At 36.5% G+C, this 23,175-nt stretch overlaps 1 protein-coding gene across 7 annotated transcripts in view; it reads left to right on the top strand.

Annotated features, from left to right (window-relative positions):
* NARS2 (asparaginyl-tRNA synthetase 2, mitochondrial) overlaps positions 1-23,175 on the top strand; it is a 135,069-nt gene that overhangs the window by 43,364 nt on the left and 68,530 nt on the right. For 5 of the 7 annotated variants that reach the window (XM_045483848.1, XM_045483847.1, XM_045483845.1 and 2 more), the window contains one exon: positions 16,181-16,275. The exons of the other annotated variants lie outside the window; for them this stretch is intronic. In XM_045483848.1, coding sequence (XP_045339804.1) covers positions 16,181-16,275 — 95 coding nt within the window. The remainder of the gene's footprint in view (positions 1-16,180; positions 16,276-23,175) is intronic. 7 annotated transcript variants of the gene reach the window in all.

A 23,175-nucleotide genomic window follows, 5' to 3' on the forward strand; every position in this document is an offset into this window, starting at 1 on the left:
CTTACTGTTCTATTTTATGTGCTGGGTAATAGTCATTGAGGCATATATTTTGTGATAAATCATGGAGCTGTACATTTTCTTTACTTTTCTGCATGTGTGGTATATGTTGCAATAGAAAAGTTAAAGAAAAAAGATTAGCAGTTTTTTAGTGTTGTTTCAGCAAATGCTTTTACTTAGAATCATGGTATTTTTACCTCATAAGTAAATTATTATCTATTTTTTAATGCATTAAACCATGCAACCCCAGCATCAAAAACTGTCTTTTCTAAAGTTTTAACATGTTCACAAATTAAATTTTTTGTTTATATCAAGTGAGATTATATTCCTTATTGCTAGTGTAGTAAGCTTAAAAGTTCCAGCTAAGGAATATCTTAAATAATGAGGTGATAGTTAAGTCAGTTCTGTTCCTCAGGATTTATTTAATTATTAGTTTTATTATCTAATTCTGAAACCTTTGGGCACATCTACAAAGTGTAAAAAAATAAATACATTCCTGTTTCTGATTCTCATATTTGTGATAAACAAGCCAGTGTAAAGATCAAGATATGCCCTATCTGAACACAAACAACATCTACAACTTCCTGGTGCTACTTGTGTCCTGTGTGAAGAATCCTTTATCTCTCTTTTGTTTACATTTGCTGAGACTGATAGAAATGAGACCATTTCTCTTGGCAAATGAAGGATATAGCATGTTGATTATAGAGATCCATCTATATGTTGACTTGAGTTTTTTTAATGGATTTTCCTTTTTAGAGTAGTTTCAGATTGAGAGTGAGATTGAGCAAAAATACAAATACTTCCCATAAACTCCCTGCCCCATACATGCATAGCCTCCTCCTTGTCAACATCCCCCACCAGAGTGGTACATTTGTTAAATTGTTGACTGTATTGACACATTATTATCAACCAAAGTCCCTAGTTTGCATTAGGTTCACTCGTTGTGTTGTGTATTCTATGTTTGGACATAGCATTCTTTGTTGACGTGTATCTACCATTACAGTATCATACATAGTCGTTTCACTGCCTTAAAAATCCTGTGTTCTACCTATTCATCCCTCTCTCCACCCTACCCCTGGCAACTGATCTTTGTTATTATCTCCATGGTTTTGTCTTTTCCAGAATGTCATATAGTTGGAATCCTATAGTATATAGCCTTTTCAAACTGGCTTTTTTCACTTAGTAATAGGCATTTGTTTCCTCTATGTCTTTTCATGGCCTGATAGCTCATTTCTTTTTAGCTGAATAATATTCTGGTATCTGGATGTACCACAATTTATCCATTCACCTACTGAAGGACATCTTGGTTGCTTCCAAGTTTTGGCAGTTGTGAATAAAGCTGCTGTAAATATATGTGCAGGTTTTGATACACGTTTTCAACTCCTTTGGGCAAATACCAAGCAGTGCGATTGCTCAAGAGTATATTTAGTTTTCTAAGAAACCACCAAGCTTTTCTAAAGTGACTGCCCCATTTTGCATTCCCACCAGCAATGAACAGGAAAGAGTTCCTATTGCTGTATATCTTCACCAGCATTTGGTGTTATCGGTGTTCTGGATCTTGGCCATTCTAATATGTGTGTGGTGGTACTGACTGGCTTTTCAGCATGCTTGGCCAAGACGCTGCTTGTGAGGCATTTTCTATGGATCACATACTTTGTATACCCCCACCCTCAGCCATAAAAATGAACAGCAGTTAGTTTTTTCAGCAATCTGTGAGCCAGTTTTTATCGGAATTTTGAACACTTAAAAGGATAAAAAACATGGGGAAAGTTCTGTAAGTTCCTTTGGGGTGCTAGATTCATTGATGAATGAGTCAGGAAGTTAGAACTTTGTTGATATAACCTCCTCCAGATGCATTCACAAGTTAGCAAAACTCAGTATCATTGCTTCATATTAAATAACTTTTATTTCATGGTGTTAACCCATGAAACTGAAAACAATTGGAGTTCCTCAGGGACCTTATTATTCACTACTGTATGCCTGCATTTAACCTAGTGTTGGGCACATAAGAGTCACTTTAAATATCTGTTCAACTGAAAATTGAAGTAGGGCCTGGAAGTATGGGAGATAACTGTATTTTTCAACTGAGAATGTTTTTTTCAAATTTATTTTTCAACTGAGAGACATTGGAAAAGGCTTCATTCATGTTAATGCTAAAGAATACAGTGATCAAAAATGGTGGGCTGTACAATTTCTTTCTAGATAGGTCTCCTGAGGCAAGGGAAACAAAATTAAAAGTAAACTGTTGGGACTACATCAAGATAAAAAGCTTCTGCGCAGTGAAGTAAATAATCAACAAAACTAAAAGGCAGCCTATGGAATAGGAGAAGATATTTGCAAATAACATATCTAGTAAAGGGTTAGTATTCAAAATCAATAAAGAAGTTATCAAGCTCAACACCCGAAAAACAAATAACCTGATTAAAAAATGGGTGGAAGACATGAACAGACATTTCTCCAAAGAGGGCACCCAGATGGCCAACAGATACCTGAAAAGATGGTGAACATCATTTATCATCAGAGAAATGTAAGTCAAACCTACAATGAAAGATCACCTCACTTACACCTGTCAGAATGGCTCAAATCAACAATGCAAGAAACAACAGGTGTTGGTGAGGCTGCAGACAAAGGGGAACCCTCTTATTCTGTTGGTGGGAATGCCAACTGGTACAGCTACTCTGGAAAATAGTATGGAGGTTCCTCAAAAAGTTAAAAATAGAACTACCCCACAATCCAGCAGTTGCATCACTAGATATTTACCCAAAGAATACAAAAATAAAATTCAAAGAGATAAATGTACCCTGATGTTTATAGCAGCATTATTTACTGTAACCAAATTATGGAAACAGCTCAAATGTTCATCAGTTGATAAATGGATACAGAAATGTACATACACACACACACACACACACACACACACACACACACACACACAATGGAATATTACTCAGCCATAAAAAGAGTGAAATCTTGCCATTTACAGCAACGTGAATGGAATTAGAGAATATAATGCTAAATGAAATAAGTCAGAAAAAGACAAATACCATATGATCTCTCTCATGTGTGGAATTTAAAAAACAAACAAAGGGAAAAAGGGAGGGGGCAAACCAAGAAACAGACTCTTGGCTGTAGAGACCAAATGGATAGTTACCAGGGGGAGCTTAGTGGGATGATGGGTTAAATAGGTGATGGGGATTAGAGTGTACTTGTGATGAGCTCTGGGTGATGTGTGGAAGTGTTGAATCACTGTGTTGTACACCTGAAACTAATATTACACTATATGTTAAGTAATTGGAATTTAACAAAAAATTTTTTAAAAAATAAAAAATTCATAAAATTGGTGGAATAACCAGAAATTAAAATATGCTATAAAGCATCTAAATTAGAGTGTTATTGGTGCATAATTAAACCGGGGGCTAGAACTTAAAGGCTCAGAAAGAGACCTCAGCTATACTACAAAGATTGTGTCTTACATCATTGAAGTAAATGGTCCTAGGTCAATTTGGTAGCTATGTCATTGTGTCAACCAGAAATAAGTTGCAGAATTTTATTTACATTGTGGCAGATGGTGTGATGTGAATATAGGTTTATCCCCCCAAGAATTTGGGGATAATAATGCTGTGGTAATTTGTAGTATCTCCAGCACATCAGTAGTAATTTCCATAATCTTAGAATTATAGTACATAATTCATCTACTTTTAACCCACCTTGAACATATTTCTTTCAAACTATGAGTATTTTATTTGGGAGAAATAATAAAATGTAAAAGAATATAAAGACACTTTTTTAAAGTACTGTACATTGAAATAAATTTTTAGAATCAGAGCATTTATTCATTTTGAAAAATATTTCCAAACATAAACCAGGAAGAATGCTTGGTATCTTATTACTTGCCTCATACTTAATGATGTTGGCATTATGGTGTTTTGGTAGTGTATAAAGTACTTTAATTTCTACTTTATTTCTTTAATTACATTTAGTTTAGTTACTTTGTTTTCTTTTTTAAGATACAGCAGAAACACAATATTCAGAGATTCAGAAAATTTATTTTTAAGGGGATTATTTTGGATCATAGAAGTCATTTTCCCTTGCAGAAGTTGTAATAATTATATTCATAGGGTAGCATAAGACTAATGCATCTTGTAGGTAAAATACTAGAACTTTTAAGGAAAACTTACAGAACACTGGTCACTAAGCAAAACAAAAATGGTGAAATTGAATTAAAAAAAACTTTTATTTTGTGCTTGAAGAAAATAGGTTGAGAAGTATTGATATTTATGGGGATCAGACAGTTATATGCTGGACATTTTTAAGAGCTGTAAATATTGATCTGTGTTTTTTTTTTTTTTGTAATTTTAAACATACAGGAAAAGCATAGAAAGTAAACAATCAAATGTCACCCAACTCAGTATTTTGCTTCAGAAACTTTTAGAAATAAATAAAACGTGTGATTTTTAGTATTACGTTTAATTTTTACTTTAAAACTTATGGTTCTCCTAGTGCTTTGTGTAAATTTGGGTAATTTTAAGACTTGCAAGTTTAAAGAAAGAAGGAAATTAACTGTCCCATAGGTGAGTGGGAGTGATTGGCTTACAGAGTAAAGGGTATCTAAGAAAGTACATAGATACATACCCTCTTTGGAACTGAGTGAGCCACATCCATGAGAATGCAGAAGCAGATGAAATTGATCAGATTTTTTCCAAATTTTCCTGTTTGATGTCAGAATTAGGGGAACGGTGTTGAGTAAGCTTGGCAGGAGAGAGAATATGTCTTTGTTTTGTTTTAAAGGTTATGTCTTTATTTAGAGTGTGTGTGAGTGGGGCAGGGACAGAGAAAGGGAGTGAGAGAGAGAATCTCAAGTAGGCCCTGCACTGCCAGTGCAGAGCCCGATGTGGGGCTTAAACCTACGAGCCATGAGATCATGATGTGAGCCAAAGTCAAGAACCAGACAACTAACCAACAGAGCCACACAGGTGCCCCAAGAATATGTCTTTTTATATCTAGCCAAAAATGGCATTTAATTATAAAAGATACCTGCAAATTATGTGCTTGTGAGTCAGAGTGGATAGGAGGAAGATAGAGTCATAGTAGGCACATAATTTATTTCTCTGAAGAAAATGAAAAGTTTTCTCTAAGCACTTTAACCATACAACCATATATTCAAAATACATTCTCTACCCTTTGTATTTTTAAAAATTCCTGTAGGTGCAACCCAGCAATTGCACTGCTAGGTATTCATCCAAATGATACAGAGTGCTCCGAAGGGGCACATGCACCCCAGTGTTTGTAGCAGTCCTGTCAACAATAGCCAAGGTATGGAAAGAGCCCAAATGTCCAACAGATGAATGGATAAACAAGATGTGGTGTGTGTATGTATATGTATATATATACACACATATAAATACACACACATATATACATACAATAGAATATTACTTAGTGATCAAAAAGAATGTAATTTTGCCATTTGCAACAATGTGGATGGAGTTAGAGTGTATTATATTAAGCCAGATAAGTCAGAGAAAGACAAATATGATTTCATTCATGTGTAGAACTTGAGAACAAAACAGGTGAACATAAGGGAACAAAACAGATGAACATAAGGGAAGGGAAGGGAAGCAAAAATAATATAAAAACAGAGGGAGACAAACCACAAGAGACTCTGAAATATAGAGAACAAACAGGGTGGCTTGTGCGGTGTTGGGTGGGGGGATGGGCTAAATGGGCAAGGGGCATGAAGGAGGGCACTTATTGGAATGAGCACTGGGTGTTATAAGTGATGAATCACTAAATTGTATTCCTTAAATCATTATTACACTACATGTTAAGTAACTTGGATTTAAATTTAAAAAATAATAATGGCAAATAAAGAATAAATTAATAAAATAAACATTCTTGTAGGTGCTAATTGGGGTGACATTAAAGAAAGACACGGTTAACATCTATTTACAGGTCTACTAGGAAATAACAGAATTAATTATAAGCAGTATAATCATAAAAGTTAATATAAGAAATACTTCCTCTTTTTAGTACTCTGCTTATCAGTACCTATGTTTGAAAACAAACATACTGCTAAAAGTGCCCAAAGGTATCTTTTAGACCAGCAAAGCCATGACACTTTGCTAGAAGCTTTTATGGCTAAATGTGCTACATATGCCTTTTGTGCTTTCCTTGCTGCTTGTTTTTTTTTTTTTTTCCCCTCTTTTTTAATGTTTTGTTTATTTTGAGAGAAAGGGTGCAAGTTGGGGGGGGGGGGCAGGGAGAGAGGGAGAGAGAGAATCCCAAGCAGGCTCCGTGCTGTCAGCACAGAGCCTGATGCAGGGTTTGAACCCATGAACCATGAGATCATGACCTGAGCAGATATCAAGAGTCAATCCCTTAATCAAGTGAGCCACCCAGGCGCCCCTTTCCTTGCTTTCTTTTTATGAGACTTCGTCTCTTCTGATTTCTGATGGCTAACTCCCTCCACTCACACTTGACATCACTCTTGGTTAACAAGCATTTTTGGAACAATTAACTGGTCTCTGGCACTGTGGTAGGTGTTTAATATACTAAGATGTATAAATTCATTCCCTATTCAAAGAACTCAGTGATCATTTGGCCTTCTCTTCTCTTGGCCTTCCCTCAACTGTTTTCATTACAGGTAGTGCAGTGTAACCACCAACATTCTTCCTGGTATTTGACTTTGTTCCATACTTTGTTCTTGTTTTTTAAATTTTTTTATTGGTGCCGATCAAAGGAATCCATGCCACCATAGGACAAAAGATAAAATCATTAATGTTTATGTGATAAAGAATACACAGAGAATGGGGCACCTGGCTGGCTCGTTCATTAGAGCATACAACTCTTGATCTCAGGATCATGAGTTCAAGCACCACATTGGGCATAGAGCTTACTTTAAAACAACAGCAATAATAATATAAATGAAGTCTGTGTCAAAAAAAGATAGTGAAAAAAAAAACGAATACACAGGGAATAAAACCCATATACCATTTGAGTACCTGCTGATAGTACCTCAGAGTCCTACTTTAAAAAATATATTATTTTAAATGTATTTTGGGGTTTGTTTTTTGGTTTTCTGTTTTGTTTTGCTTTGTTTTTTAGAGAGAGCACAGGTGAGTGGGGCAGGGGGCAGAGAGAGAGAGAGAGAATGAATCCCAAGCAGGCTCCATACTCAGTGCTGAGCCCAATGTGGGACTCAATCCCACTACCCGAAGTTGGACTCTTAACTAACTGAGCCACCCAAGCACCCCTTTTTTTTTTCTTTTTTTCTTTCTTTCTTTTTTTCTTTTTAAATGTTTACTCATTTTGGTAAAGAGAGAAAGAGAGCGCTCAAGCAGGGAGGGTCAGAGAGAGCGGGAGAGAATTCCAAGCAGGCTCTAAGCTGTCAGCGCAGATCCTGACACAGGGTTCAATTTCAAGAACGGTGAGGTTATGACCTGAGTCAAAATCAAGAGGCAGACACTCAACCAACTGAGCCACCCAGGCACCTCCGAATGTGTATTCTTTTAATCTCAGCAATATTGAGTTCAGTTAAACATAATTTTCATTCATGGTGCACTGTCGTTATTGGTCTTCCCAAGGCACTTGCGTCATATTACTTTGTAACAAAACCATTTATTCTTTCCTATGAGTCTACAGGTCATTTGGGTGATACTGATCTCATTTGGACTTGGTTAGCTGATGGTTTAGCTGGAAACTGGCCAATCTAGGTGACCTCACATGTCTCTCAGACATGCCTAATCAGGGCATGATCTGTTTGGTAGCATAGGTCCAAGAAGGAATGTGGAAATGCACAGCTACTATTTTTGTAAATTTTTGTTACCATACCATCAGTCAAAACGAGTCACATGGCCAAACTCAGAATTAGGGTGTGATATACTAAGGGGTGCCAATACAGAGAGGTGTGAAAAATTGAAGCCATTAATTCAGTTAATCTAATCTAATCTAATCTAATCTAATCTAATCTAACTCTGTAGTAATTGCAGTACAGCACTTGGTGGTTGCCTTAGAGCTACCATTGGTCAGTAGTACAGAAAAGCTAGAAACTAGAGATCACCCAGCCCTTCAGTATATGTGTGTCACTGGGGCAGACTGCCACAGTCTTCTGAGAGTCACGACTTGAGCTTTATTTTCTCCTCTCAAATCTTTTGCACTTACCTCTCCAATAGTAGATGACCAACTATAACCTGGAACCAGGCAGGAAAGGGAATTTTAGGAAACATAGTCCTTAGTTTGGATGGGGACAGTAATGCCAAGCTGGCAAAACACAATTCAACATAGTCCCTTTCTTGTTTTATTTTTTCCTCTTTATTCCAATCTCCTCTCCCATTCTTTTTTCTTCTCTTTTGGAGGTACTCACTTTAATATTGTTGATATGTCATCTTTTATTGTGTATATAGTCTCATAAAATATGAGTGATTTTTTATATGTGCTTTTAGTTTACATTAATGATAATGTACCATGCATCTTGTTCTGTTTCCTACTTTTTCCCATTTAACTCTGTTGAAATTCTGTCCCCGTAGGTACATTTATTTGTTGCTTCTCATTGGTACAAAATATTCAGTGGTATTTTTCTGCTACATTTTACTTATTCATTCTTCTAGTTAAGGAGTCTTTGGTTGTGTCTAGTTCCAAGTTACACCCAGAAAAAAAGTACTGCGTAAATGGTCTTCAATGTATTCCCTAATGGACTTGTATAAAAATTTTTCTGGAATATATATCCAGGAATATATTGCATGTGGCCTTCTCTCTCAAAGCCAGTGACAGCTTGTTGAATCCTTGTCCTTCTTCACATCTCTGACTTCCTCTTTTCCAACCAGCTGTAGAAAATTCTGCTTTTAAAGGGCTCACGTGGTTAGGTTGGGAACACCCAGAAAATCTCCACATCTTGAGGCCATCTGACTTGGAAGTTTATTTTATTTTTGTATTTGGGGGACCTTTTAGTAAATAAACTGTAAGGCAGGAGGAATAAGTATCATCTCACCTTATTTTTTTTTTAATTTTTTGCTTGTTGCTTAATTTTTTTCATCACAAGTGTATTCTTTAATACCCATCCTCTATTTCACCCATCCTCCCCCTACCCACTTGTCTGGTAACTATCAGTTTGTTCTCTATGGTTCTTTTCTCTATAGTTCTCTTTTTTCCTTTTATTTGCTCATTTGTTTTGTTTCTTAAATTCTGCTTATGAGTAAGATCCCATGATATTTGTCTTTTTCTGACTTATTTCACTTAGCATTATACTCTGTATCTCTATGTTGTGCAAATAGCAAGATTTCATACTTTTTAATGGCTAAATAATATCCCACTGTTACAATATAATAAATCCATCATACACACACACACACACACACACACACACACACACACATCACATCACATCTTGTCTATCCATTCATCTGTCGATGGACACTTGGGGTGCTTCCATAGTTTGGCTATTGTAAATAATGCTGCAATAAATATAAGGGTGCATGTATACTTTGAATTCGTGTTTTTGTATTTTGGGGTAAATACCCAGCAGTGCGATTACTGGATCGTAGGGGAGGTCTATATTTAATTTTTTGAGGAGCCTCCATACAGTTTTCCAGAGTAGCTGCACCAGTTTGCATTCTCACCAACACTGCAAGAGAGGGTGTCCTCTTTCTCCACATCCTTGCCAACACCTGTTGTATCTTATGTTTTTTATTTTAGCCATTCTGACAGATATGAGGTGATACCTCATTGTAGTTTTGATTTGCATTTCCCTGATGATAAGTGATGATGAGCATCTTTTCATGTGTCTGTTGGCCATCTGGTTGTCTTCTTTGGAGAAATGTCTGTTCATGTGTTCTGCCCATTTTTTAATGGGAATACTATTTGGTTTTTGTGTGTTGAGCTGTATAAGTCCTTTATGTATTTTGGATACTAACCCTTTGTCAGATATGTTATTGCAAATGTCTTCTCCCATTCAGTAGGTTGTCTTTTAGTTTTGTTTTTCCTTCCATGTGCAGAGCTTTTTATTTTGATGTAGTCCCAATAGTTTTTGGTTTTTTTGTTTTTGTTTTTGTTTTTTTGCTTTTCTTTCCTTTGCCTCAGTAGACATATCTAGATAAATGTTGCTACGGCAGATGTCAGAGAAATTACTGCATGTGTTCTCTGATTTGGAAATTGAATTGCAAAATCCCTTCTAGGCAGTTCCTGCCTTAGTGGTTGACTAAATAAAGCTGGGGTTGAGAACCTTGGGGTACATCTTAGAAATCTGCCTATCGTACCCTGAGTCTACACCTACACTTGACATTAAACAACTTTCTAATGTTTGTCAATCTGGTTAATGTAATGAATTTTTCTTAAAATGCCTTATTTTCATTTGCATTTCTTTAATTTGTAATGAATTTGAGTGTTTCCTCTTTCATCTTAGCCATTTGAATTTTCCTTTTTGTAAATCTCTTTTCATATCCCTTGCCCAGTTGGGAAGCAGCATATTTTCTTGTTTTCTTGGCAGGAGGCCCTTATATATCCTGTCCATTAATCACTTGTCAATATTAGATGCTGAAAATATTTTACTCTTTTTTTGAAAGATTTTATTATTAAGTGATCTCTACACCCAACATGGGGCTCAAATTCAACCCTGAGATCAAGAGTCACATTATTGACTGAGCAAGCCAGGTGCCCTGAAAACATTTTCTTCTTAATCTGTCATTCTTCTTCTGACTTTGCTTATATACTTTCTTTATTAAATAGAAATCCGTAATGCTAATGTCAAATTTGTCAGGGCGCCTGGGTAGCTCAGTCGAACGGTTAAGTGTCCAACATTGGCTCAGGTCATGGTCTCATGGTTTGTAAGTCTGAGCCTAGCACTGGGCTCTCTGCTGTCAGTGCAGATCTTGCTTCGGATCCGCTGCCTCCCTTTCACTCTGCCTCTGTCTCTCAAAAATAAATAAAAGCATTTTTAAAAAACTAAAACATAATTGTCCATATTTCAGTTTATCATTTGGATTTGGTGGATCTTGTTAAAGAAGTCCTACCCACTGGCAAAGTCACAAATTGGATGCATAATTGGTATATTTTATTCTTCATTTCTAACAAGTATTTAAGATTACTAATCTTAAATTTGCAGTGTTATTAGTTTTTGACCCTGTCATCTCTAATAGTTACTTGTTTATATATGCTTTTTAAAAAATTGAGGTGAAATTCATATAACATAATTAACCATTTTAAAGGGTACATTTTGTGGCATTTAATGCATTTTTATCATGTTATATAACTACCACCTGTATCAAGTTCCAAAACATTTTCATTACCCCAAAAGAAAACTCCTGCCCGTTGCCATTTCTCCTTCCTCCTCCAGACCCATGGCTCTCACCAGTCTTTATGGATTTACCTCTTTGAGACATTTCCTTATAAATGGGATCATACAATATGTGGCCTTTTATGTCTTACTTTCACTTAGCATAACGTGTTCAAGGTAAGCCATGTTTCAATGTGTATATAAGTATTTCATTTCATCTCCTGGCTGAATATTATTCCATTCTTTGCATATATTAATTTTGTTCATTCATTTATCCATTAATGGACATTTGAATTGTTTCCACCTCTGGCTATAGCAAATAGTGCTGTTATGAACATTAAGGTACACGTATGTATTTGAGTACCTGGCTTTTTTTTTTTAATGTTTTATTTATTTTTGAGAGAGAGAGAGAGTGCATGCACGTGCAAGAGGGAAGGGGAGGGGCAGAAAGAGAGGGAGACACAGAATCTGAAGCAGGCTCCAGGCTCCAAGCTGTCAACATAGAGCCCGACACAGGGCTCGAACCCACAAACCGTGAGATCATGACCTGACCCAAAACCAAGTGTTGGATGTTTAACTGACTGAGCCACTCAGGCGCCCTGACTACCTGGCTTTAATTCTTTAAGGTATATACCTAGGAGTAGAATTGGTAGGTTGTATAGTAATTCTTTATCTTTTTAAGGAACCACCAAACTGTTTTCCTAAGCAACTACACCATTTAACGTTTCTGGTTTCACTCCATTATGACCAAGGAAAAAAACTTGTATGATTTCAGTCTTTTTTAGTTTATTGAGATGTGTTTTATGTCTTAGGATATGGTGTCCTCAACAATATTCCATGTGTACTTGAGACAAATGTGCAGTCTGCCGTTGTTGGGTGGAGTCTATCACTTTTAAGTTTCCTCTCTCTTAATTCAGCATGTGTTTGGTTGCTATAAACCTTTGACTGTTTTCCAGAGTTCCCACAGTTGATTCTGACAGTTTTTACTCATTATTTTTAGTTGTTCTGTGGAGGGACAGTCCTTCAGAGGTACCCATCCTGTCATGTTTGCCAACATCACTCTCAGTAATTCCTTTTAAAAATGTTTTGTAATGTCTCTTTAACATTCTGAAGTAAAATGTGTAGGTAATCTAACTTAATTCATAGAGAAGTTTAAAAAAAACAATGTAATGTGGGGCTCCTGGGTGGCTCAGTTGGTTGGGCATCTGACTTCAGCTCAGGTCATGATCTTGCAGTTTGTGGGTTCGAGCCCCTCATTGCGCTCTGTGCTGACAGCTCAGAGCCTGGAGCCTGCTTAGAGTTCTGTGTCTCCCTCTCTGTTCCTGCCCTACTCGTGCTCTGTCTCTCTCTCTCTCTGTCTCTCTCTCTCTCATAAATAAACATTAAGGGGCGCCCGGGTGGCTCAGTCGGTTAGGTGTCCGACTTCGGCTCAGGTCATGATCTCACGGTTCATGGGTTCCAGCCCCACGTCAGGCTCTGTGCTGACAGCTCAGAGCCTGGAGCCTGTTGCAGATTCTGTGTCTCCCACTCTCTCTGCTCCCCCCTGTTCACACTCTGTCTCTGTCTCAAAAATAAACAAACATTAAAAAAAATTAAAAAAAAATCAGTGTAACATATAAACTGTAGTGTATAGGAGAAATAAAAGGAAGTAATTTTTAAAGCATAGTATGAATTTCAGTATGTGAGTACATATGATATTGGAAGGCATAATGAAGTAGTGACATGTTTTACCTATTTAAATAAATTGGATTAAAGAGATGTAAGAGGACCAGATTCCTTTTTGTTCAAATGCTAATAAGTGAAAGACTAAAATGTAGTCATAAAAACTAAACTTTTTATATGTACAGGAAATGAGAGAAATCACTTAAGGAGGAGTCGAGGTAAAACATCAATACAAATTATAGACTAAAGAGGTGAAAGAAAGGAGAAAGTATAATATTCTTATAAATATGCTGGACCTTATTTGAATCATAATTGCTTTGTAAAGAGTGAGGAAATATATTTTTTTATTTGAAATCCTAACACATGTCAGGGCAAATATGTTAGTATTGAGTACTTAAGTCCCTGGAAAAACGTCCTTTCAGTGAATATGGGATTCAGAGATGGATTTTTAAAAAGCAGTGATAGAGAGTGCCCCGGTGGCTCACTTGGGTAAACGCCCAACTCTTCTTTTCAGCACAGGTCGTGACCTCCCAGTTCATGGGTTTGGGCTCCATGCTGACAGAACAGTCTGCTTAGGATTCTCTCTCTCTCCCTCTCTCTGTCTGTCCCTCTGCCCCCCCCCCCCACCTCTCTAAATAAATAAACATTAAAAAAATTAAAAAGCAGTGATAGGACATTTAGGACCAGTTTCAAAGTAAGTTTGAAAAATAACCAGCAATTACAAAATAAATGAATGATTTTAATTGGTAATTTTTACACTAGATTTCTCATTCATATACATATATGCCTATATATTGGGGCGCCTGGGTGGCGCAGTCGGTTAAGCGTCCGACTTCAGCCAGGTCACGATCTCTCGGTCCGGGAGTTCGAGCCCCGCGTCAGGCTCTGGGCTGATGGCTCGGAGCCTGGAGCCTGTTTCCGATTCTGTGTCTCCCTCTCTCTCTGCCCCTCCCCCATTCATGCTCTGTCTCTCTCTGTCCCAAAAATAAATAAAAACGTTGAAAAAAAAAAAAAAAAAAACATATATGCCTATATATGATATGCAATATTTTTAGAACCAATGGAATTAAATAAGATGCCTTCATTTCTCTTTCTTTCTTTTTTTTTTTTTTTTAATTTTTTTTTTTCAAAGTTTATTTATTTATGGGACAGAGAGAGACAGAGCATGAACGGGGGAGGGGCAGAGAGAGAGGGAGACACAGAATCGGAAACAGGCTCCAGGCTCTGAGCCATCAGCCCAGAGCCCGACGCGGGGCTCGAACTCACGGACCGCGAGATCGTGACCTGGCTGAAGTCAGACGCTTAACCGACTGCGCCACCCAAGCGCCCCTCTTTTTTTTTTTTTTTTCTTAAAGTAGGCTTCATGCCCAGCACAAAGCCCAAACTCCTGACCATGAGATCAAGACCAGAGTCAAGATCAAGAGTCAGATGCTGAGCCAACTGAGCCCCCCACGTGCCCTAAGAGGCCTTTGTTTCATGTATTTCTGTAATTCAGTATTTGATACTAAGTCTCTTAAAAGGACTTTCACATTCTCTATTGTGTATTTAAAATTGGCTTTTTTCAGGCACCTGGGTGGCTCAGTTAGGTGATCCTATGGTCGTGGGGCTCCACACTGAACATGGAGCCTGCCTTGGGGGATTCTCTCTCTGCCCCTTCCCTGCTTGCACACACTCTCTCAAAATATAAGTAAACAAAATAAAATAGGCTTTATTGCTATAGTAACTGCACTGTTACACCAAAACACTTTCAAACAAATGCACAATTTGATGTACAAGCATAAGTAAATTAATTTCCTTCCAAAAAAGTGAGTATAATAGTCATATCTGGATCCAGAAGCTTTCTTAAATTTATACTATTTAAATTGTGTTGACCTTCAGATAATTTTTTAGCTTGTTATAAGTGTTGCCTGGCTTGTTTCCTACCTGTTTCAAATAGAATGAGCACCCTCTTTTGTAAATTTGTAAAGATCTTTAAATCTAATTGCTCCCAATCTTTTAAATATTTTTTTTAAAGTTTATTTATTTATTTTGAGAGAGACAGAGACAGTACAAGTTGGGGGGAGCAGAGAGAGAGAGAGCGAGAGAGAAGCCCAAGCAAGCTCCACCCTGTCAGCACTGAGCTCTACGTGGGGCTCGAACCCACGAAACCACAAGATCGTGACCTGAGCCAAAACCAGGAACTGGACGCTTAACCACCTGAGCTACCCAGGTGCCCCAGTTGCTCCCAATATCTTTTATTTTTATTTTTTTTTATTTTTTTTTTAACGTTTATTTATTTTTGAGACAGAGAGAGACAGAGAATGAACAGGGGAGGGGCAGAGAGAGAGGGAGACACAGAATCCGAAACAGGCTCCAGGCTCTGAGCGGTCAGCACAGAGCCCGACGCGGGGCTCGAACTCACGGACCGTGAGATCATGACCTGAGCCGAAGTCGGACGCTTAACCGACCAAGCCACCCAGGCGCCCCTCCCAATATCTTTTAAAGATAGGGTTCTGCTCTTCTTACCTCTGAGTTGTGGTGGAAACTAAGTGAAATAATGTATATAAAGTGTATAATGTGTTTATAAAAATCTGCATTAAAAGCATTATTAATAAAATTTAATAATAGGACAACACATGTTCTAGAGGCTATTCCCTTGAGAAAATCAAATCTCAAGCATAGGTCAGAATTTTAAGAGATTATTTAATTCTTCACATTTAAAATTTTAATTCATAATCTCTTACTTTGGCTTGTCTCTCAATCAGAAATACTTTTTTTTTTTAACGCTTATTTATTTTTGAGACAGAGAGAGACAGAGCATGAATGGGGGAAGGTCAGAGAGAGAGGGAGACACAGAATCTGAAACAGGCTCTAGGCTCTGAGCTGTCAGTACCGAGCCCAACATGGGGCTCAAACTCACGGACTGCGAGATCATGGCCTGAGCTGAAGTCGGACGCTTAACTGACTGAGCCACCCAGGCGCCCCATCAATCAGAAATACTTTTTATGCAGAAATGTATTTTGTGACAGAAGTACTTTGCCCTTTGGTTGTTGTACATTTTGAAAATACAGAGCAAACTTCCTTGACCTTAGCACTTTCCAAGTAGGCATCTTCTCTTTTAAGAATATACTGAGAACTGCCTCTATTTTTAAGAAAATGACTTGTCCTCACATATGTTTAATTGCATTGTAATTTTTAGTTGTGGCATGTATGTGAATGCAAAAAGTAGAACAAAACATCTCATAGCTTTTTGTGGTTCGTGTTTTTCATTTGCAGCCTTCAAGTAAAATTAAGGTGCCTGAGGAGAATTTCTTCAATGTTCCTGCTTTCTTAACTGTTTCGGGACAACTTCACCTAGAAGTGATGTCAGGGTACAGAATTTTCTTTCTCTTTTGCTTTAATAGACTACTGATTATGGGTTGTGTAAGAGTGAAATAATGCTTTTCTTCCCAATGCTAAAACCTAAAAATTGAAATTAGTGTTCATAATTAGTCCACTTGAATTCACCAGAGTACATTTAGATTTCACAATAACCAGGTTTCTTCCAAAAATACAGTAGTCTAGACTTCTGGTTTTAGTGAAAAATATGATAATGGAAAGATGAAGTTGTGATTTTTTTCTTTCTAATTTTTTTTTTTTTTTTTTTTTGCGTAAATCTCACAATTTACGTGTACTTAATCATGTTTATGAAAGTAAAGGCAGTTTTAGTTCACATCAGAGCCAGGTATTAGCCCCTTTCATTTAAAAAAAACAAAAACAAAAAAAGTAGTACCTGGAACAGATGGAAGAAAAAAATTTTTTAAGTAATTGGCTTAAATATAGAAAATTAACCCACAGAACCATCAGGAGCGACATATGACAAATCAGAAAGTCTTGGAAGTCAGATCACATGGTCTTGAAAATAACATATACTTTACTTAGATTCTTTTTTCTGATTTATCTTTGAGACAGAAATTGTTATTTGATAAGTCTAATAACCAGATAATTAATCAGAATACTGTGCAGAAAACCTATTATTGTAATAGCCCTGTGAGAGTGTAGGATTTGCAGAGCTGTGTGTGGAAAAGGTCATGTTAGGCATGTCATGGAAAATTCCGTATGCCTTTCAAAGCATAATTTTAAAAAATTAAAGGTGCGCCTGGGTGGCTCGGTCGGTTAAGCGGCCAACTTCGACTCAGGTCATGATTTCGCGGTCCGTGAGTTTGAGCCCCACGTCGGGCTCTGTGCTGACAGCTCAGAGCCTGGAGCCTGTTTCAGATTCTGTGTCTCCCTCTCTCTGACCCTCCCCCATTCATGCTCTCTCTCTGTCTCAAAAATAAACGTTAAAAAAATTTTTTTTTAAATTAAAATCATGCCTCATACAAATATAAACTGAACGTGTATCAACTATTTTATTCAATTCATTAATTACTGAGGGAACAAGTAAAGGAGTAAGACTAGTTCAGAGAGCATTTGAAGAGCTGTGTATTCATAGGCAATTTAAGAAAGGAATTTTAGAATAAGATTACTAGGGTAGTTACAAACTGGTTAATAATGTCCTAGACACCATTTCTTTAATTTGGAATTTTCTCTTCTACCTGACAGAAATGATTTGCAGCTCTACTAGACAAAAATCTACAAGTTAACATGTAAATTTACTTAACCTGGGATATTTAATTCAATAGTAAATAGAATAATAAAGCAGAGTACTTTCTGGTAAGCAATTAAATAACATTTGAATGGGTCTGTGTCCTCATAGTCCATTGAAAGGACACACTATTTACCTTTTGGCCTTACATCCAAGTTTTTTGCATAATCTTTCTTAATTTTTTGGTTTTCTTTTTTTTTTTTTTTTTTATCTATAAAGTTAATGGCAAAGTACCTTCCCCTCAGAAATGTCCTAATACATGAAAGATATAAATTTACCAAGTGTTTGCCATTATAATACCAACTAGTGGATTAAATATGCTCCCTCTTTCTCAACGTGAAATGAACCATAGAACACAGTGTACAGCGAAACCTGACAGAAGATTAAATTGGCAGAAGAGGGGGTTCAGTATTGTTTAATGTGTTTTGAAGTATTTCTAATAAGTCAGTCAAATGTATCCAGTTGAATATGCATAGTTCTAGGACTATTAATATGCAGTACCTCATGTTTCAGATTAATGCCTGATTTAATCTCCAATGAAAAATTGTTACTCTTCCCTCTGCTTTTTCTTTCATTGTATTCAGCAGACTTTCAAATTTTTGTTTTTGTTTTGTTTTTGAGAGAGAGAGAGTGTGAGCAGGGAGAGATTGGGGGTCAGAGGATCTGAAGCAGGCTCAGTGCTGACAGTAGTGAGCCTGATGCGGGGCTCAAACTCACAAACCTGATCATGCCCTGAGCCGAAGTCGGATGCTCAACTGACTGAGCACCCAGGCGCCACTATTTAGCGGACTTTCAAAATGGAGTAAATGGTAGTTAAATTTGGAATGTCAACATTTTTCAAAAAAATATCTATGTTGGTTTAGTGGTTTTATGGCTCCATATTAAAGTTTAATTTTGTTGTTTTTAATAAACTTTCTAATTTTGAGCAATTTTTAAATATATAAAAGTTGCACAGATAGTGCAGACTTTTTTATACCTCTTGCCCAGTTTCCCCCATTCTTACTATTGTACATTGCCATGATACAGCCGACAAAACTAAGAACCCAATGTTAATACATTACTGTTAACTGCACTCCAGACTTTATTTGGATTTCATGTTTTCCAGCAGTGCCTTCTTCTTCCAGGATCCAGTTTGTCATGCCTCCCCAGTCTCTTCTAGTCTGTATCAATTCCTCAGTCTTTCTTTCTTTTTCATGACTTGTAGAATGTATCCCAGTCTGGATTTGTCTGATGTTTTTCTCATATTTAAACTGGGGTTATATGGGTTTTTGGAAAGAGTACTATAGAGGTGAAGTGATCTGATATCAGGGGGTATGTGACATCCATGTTAACCTTTATTAATATTAATATTATTAACTTTATTACTTGGCTAAAATAGCATCTGTTGGGTTTCTCCACTGAAAATATACTATTTTTCCCTTTCTTTGTTCTTTGGAAGTAAGTCACCAGGTCTAGCCCACCCTCACTCTAGGGAGGTGGGAGATGGAATTAAGCATCACCTCCTGGAAGGTAGGGTATTTGGAATTCTTCTGTATGGAACATTTGTTACCACTTCCCTCTTAGTGATTTTTGTACTCACTTATATCAGGAGGGACTCATGTATTTATTTTATAGGTTGGGTTATACTCTAGTTCTGTTACATATTTTGTTCAAACTGCCGTAGTTTTAGCTGTTGGCAACTCATTCACATCAACTCTCATATCCTTTTGACATGCCCCTATCATTTTGTTTTTTGAGTACTTCCTTATTCTCTGGTACTGTAAGATACCCCTTATTTATTTATTTATTTATTTATTTATTTATTTAGATCAGTGAACCTACACTGACGCATTATTAATACTCTTAAGTTTGTAGTTTACATTAGGATTCACTTTTGGTGGTGTACATTCTATTGTTTTGGACAAATGTATAATAATGGCATGTATGTGCCATTATAGTATCATTTAGAATAGTTTCACTATCCTATAAGTCCTCTGTGCTCTTCCCCCTCCCTTTTTTTTTTGGTGCAAAAAGGTGATTTTAATTTTTTAGATTTTTTAAAAATATAATTTATTGTCAAATTGGCTAACATACAGTGTGTACAGTGTTTTGGGGGGCTTGGGGGTGGATTCCTATGGTTCATTGCTTACATACAACACCCAGTGCCCATCCCAACAAGTGCCCTCTTGAATGCCCATCACCCATTTTCCCCTCTCCCCCAACCCCTCATTCGCCCTCGGTTTGTTCTCTAAGAGTCTCTTATGGTTTGCCTCCCTCCCTCTCTGTTTGTAACTATTTTTTTTTCTCCTTCCCTTCCCCCATGGTCTTCTGTCAAGTTTCTCAAGTTCCACATATGAGTGAACACATATGACATCTTTCTCTGACTGACTTATTTCACTTAACATAATACCTTCCAGTTCCATACACGTTGCTGCAAATGGCATGATTTCATTCTTTCTCATTTTTGCCAAGTAATATTCCACTGTAGATATAAACCACATCTTCTTTATCCATTCATCAGTTGATAGACATTTAGGCTGTTTCCATAATTTGGCTATTGTTGAAAGTGCTGCTATAAACATTGTGGCATGTGCCCTTGTACATCAGCACTCCCGTATCCTTTGGGTAAATTCCTAGTAGTGCTATTGCTGGGTCGTAGGGTAGTTCTATTTTTAATACTGAAAAAGAAAACCAAAGCAGGAGGCATCACAATCCCAGACTTCAGCCTCTGCTACAAAGCTGTAATCAGCAAGACAGTATGGTATTGGCACAAAAACAGACACATAGACCAGTGGAATAGAATAGAGAACCCAGAATTGGACCTACAGATGTATGGCCAACTAATCGTTGACAAAGCAGGAAGGAGTATCCAATGGAAAAAAGACAGTCTCTTTAGCAAACGGTGCTGAGACAACTGGACAGCAACATGCAGAAGAATGAAACGAGACCACTTTCTTACACCATTCACAAAAAATAAACTCAAAATGGATTAAAGACCTAACTGTGCTCTTCCTATTCATCACTCCCTCCCTCTTAATCCGTGGCAACCACTGTTCTTTTTACTGCCTCCAGAGTTTTGCCTTTTTCAGAATGTCCTATAGTTGGAATCGTAGAGTAAGTAGCCTTTTAAGATTGGTTTCTTTGACTTAGTGTCGTATACATTCAAGGTTCCTCCAGGTCTTGGTAGCTCATTTCTTTTTAGTGCTGAATAATATTCTATTATCTGGTTGGACCATAGTTTATCCATTCACCTGCTGAGGGATACCTTGGTTGCTCCCAAGTTTTGGCATTTATCCTAGGTTTTTAATTTTCCCTACCCAGACCCAGAATCAGCCATTTCTTCAGAGACTTGGTTCCTTTTACTGGAAAGTGTTATTTTAGAAACCAAGACTCAGACTCAGTCACTGGGTATCTTGCTGCTCTAGGGGGATTATTGCTTCTATACCCTCAGTAGACACAGCTATAAATACATTTTTTAAATAAGAGAAAGCTAAGTGTTTTTATCATATTCTGCCTCTAAATATAACTTATACATGACATATTTATTCTGAGAAAATTAGGAATACTAAATTGCAAAACCTATGTTCAGAAATGTCATGTGATAAAAATTTACATTTCTTGTCAGTTAAAGCCAGAATAAGGAAAATATTCAACCTCATGTATTTGAAACAGCTTTTGATTATTATTGGTTTTTATTTTATTTTATTTTATTTTATTTTATTTATTTTATTTTATTTTATTTTATTTTATTTTATTTTATTTTATTTTTATTTTATTTTTTAATGTTCTTGAGAGAGAGAGAGAATGTGTGAGCAGGGGAGGGGCAGAGAGAGGGAGACACAGAATCTGAAGCAGGCTACAGGCTCTGAGCTGTCAGCACAGAGCTGGATGCGGGGCTTGAACTCACAGACCACAAGACCATGATCTGAGCCAGGCACCCCTGATTATTATTGTTTTTCTTTCTTTGTTGGTTTTGTTTTGCTTTTGCTTTTTGCTTTTGGTGTTTTGTTAACAGGTGTTTTTTCCTTATTATGTATTTTTCTAGTAAGCTATGAAGGCAAGCATATTTCATGATAAAACATGTTTTCCTCTTGAACATTGCTGTTGGCAATATAAATTGGTAGAGCCTCTCTACAGAACTACCTTTTACCAAGGATATCATGTCTAGGAATTTTTCTTAAGAGAATGATCTTACAACTTTGTAAAGATGTATAAACAAAAATGTTGAAAGCAACTTTATTTACTCTAGGGAAAATTACTAATAATCGAAATATCCATTTAGGAAGCTTGATTAACCCTCACTGTACCAAGAAAATAGTCATCACCTTTTACCATCTGGGGATAATTCACCTTATTTTTAATAAATATTTTTAAGCCATCTTCTGAATAATTTTCAGAAGCAAAAATAAGGAAATAGTGAAAATCAACTTTATTAGAATTTTAATAAGAATTTAACATAGTAAACCCAAATTTTTACAGACTGATTTATTGAGAGATAACTTACTTACCTTAAAATTTATCAATTTAAAGGATACAATTCAATGGGTTTTAGTGTATTTTCACAGTTCAAATATCACCATAATCTAATTTAAGAATATTTTTGTCATCCAAAAAGAAACTTTTTCCCATTAGCACTTACCCTCTATCCTCCCTCCCACTCCGTGCAACCACTTGTCTACTTTATGTGTGTGTGCATTTGCCCATTCTGGATATTTCATACAAATGAAATACATAGTATATCATATTTTGTTCCACTTTGCATAATATTTTCAGTGTCTGTACACATTGCAGCATGTAGTAGTATTTCATTTGATTTTATTGCCAAATAACATATATGAGTATACTATAGTTGTTTATACACTTAGCAGGTAATAATGGGCATTTGGGTTATTTCTACTTTTTGGCTATTATTAGTAAGAGCGAATATAGTGATAGCGAATAGTGAATATTTGAGTGCAAATATTTGTGTGACCATTTCTCTTGATAGGTACTTAGAAATGGAACCTGTGTGTCACATGGTAGGAACTGTGAGGAACTGCTAGGCTGTTTCCCACAGTGCCTGCATTACATTCTTGTCAACACGTACTGTATGTCTTTTTTATTGTGCCAAAATGGCATCTTATTATGGTTTTGATTTTCATTTCCCTAATGACTACTGATGGTGAGTGTGCCTGTTGGCCATTTGGATATCTTCTGTGGAAGAATGTCTATTTAAGTCTTTGGTTCATTTTTTTTTTTTTTTTTTTTTTTGGTTTGGTTGTCTTTTATTATTTAGTTGTGAGAGTTCTTTATATACTCTGGATATAAGTCCCTTATCAGATATATGATTTACAAATTTTTTTTTTCTGATTCTTGGGGTTGTTTTTCATTGTCTTGATGATGGTAGCAAACCTCAATTTTTATTCCCACTTTTCTGGGTTTTAAAAATACCCCATCTAGACACAGCACTTTGAATGTAGCTATTTATTGACTGCCATGGCATGAACCAGAAACATATCTATACTTAATACAGATTCTCGATTTCAAATATTTCTTTAATATTGTCTAGCTTATTATTACTTCTGGTTCTTGCACTCTCATCATCAAAAAGTAATACTTTTGAAAACAGGATAGCTCATAATCTTGTTGAAGAAAGTGTGGCCATCTATTTTGATCCATAATTGAA

Source organism: Leopardus geoffroyi, chromosome D1, assembly GCF_018350155.1.
Source record: "Leopardus geoffroyi isolate Oge1 chromosome D1, O.geoffroyi_Oge1_pat1.0, whole genome shotgun sequence".
Taxonomy (NCBI): domain Eukaryota; kingdom Metazoa; phylum Chordata; class Mammalia; order Carnivora; family Felidae; genus Leopardus; species Leopardus geoffroyi.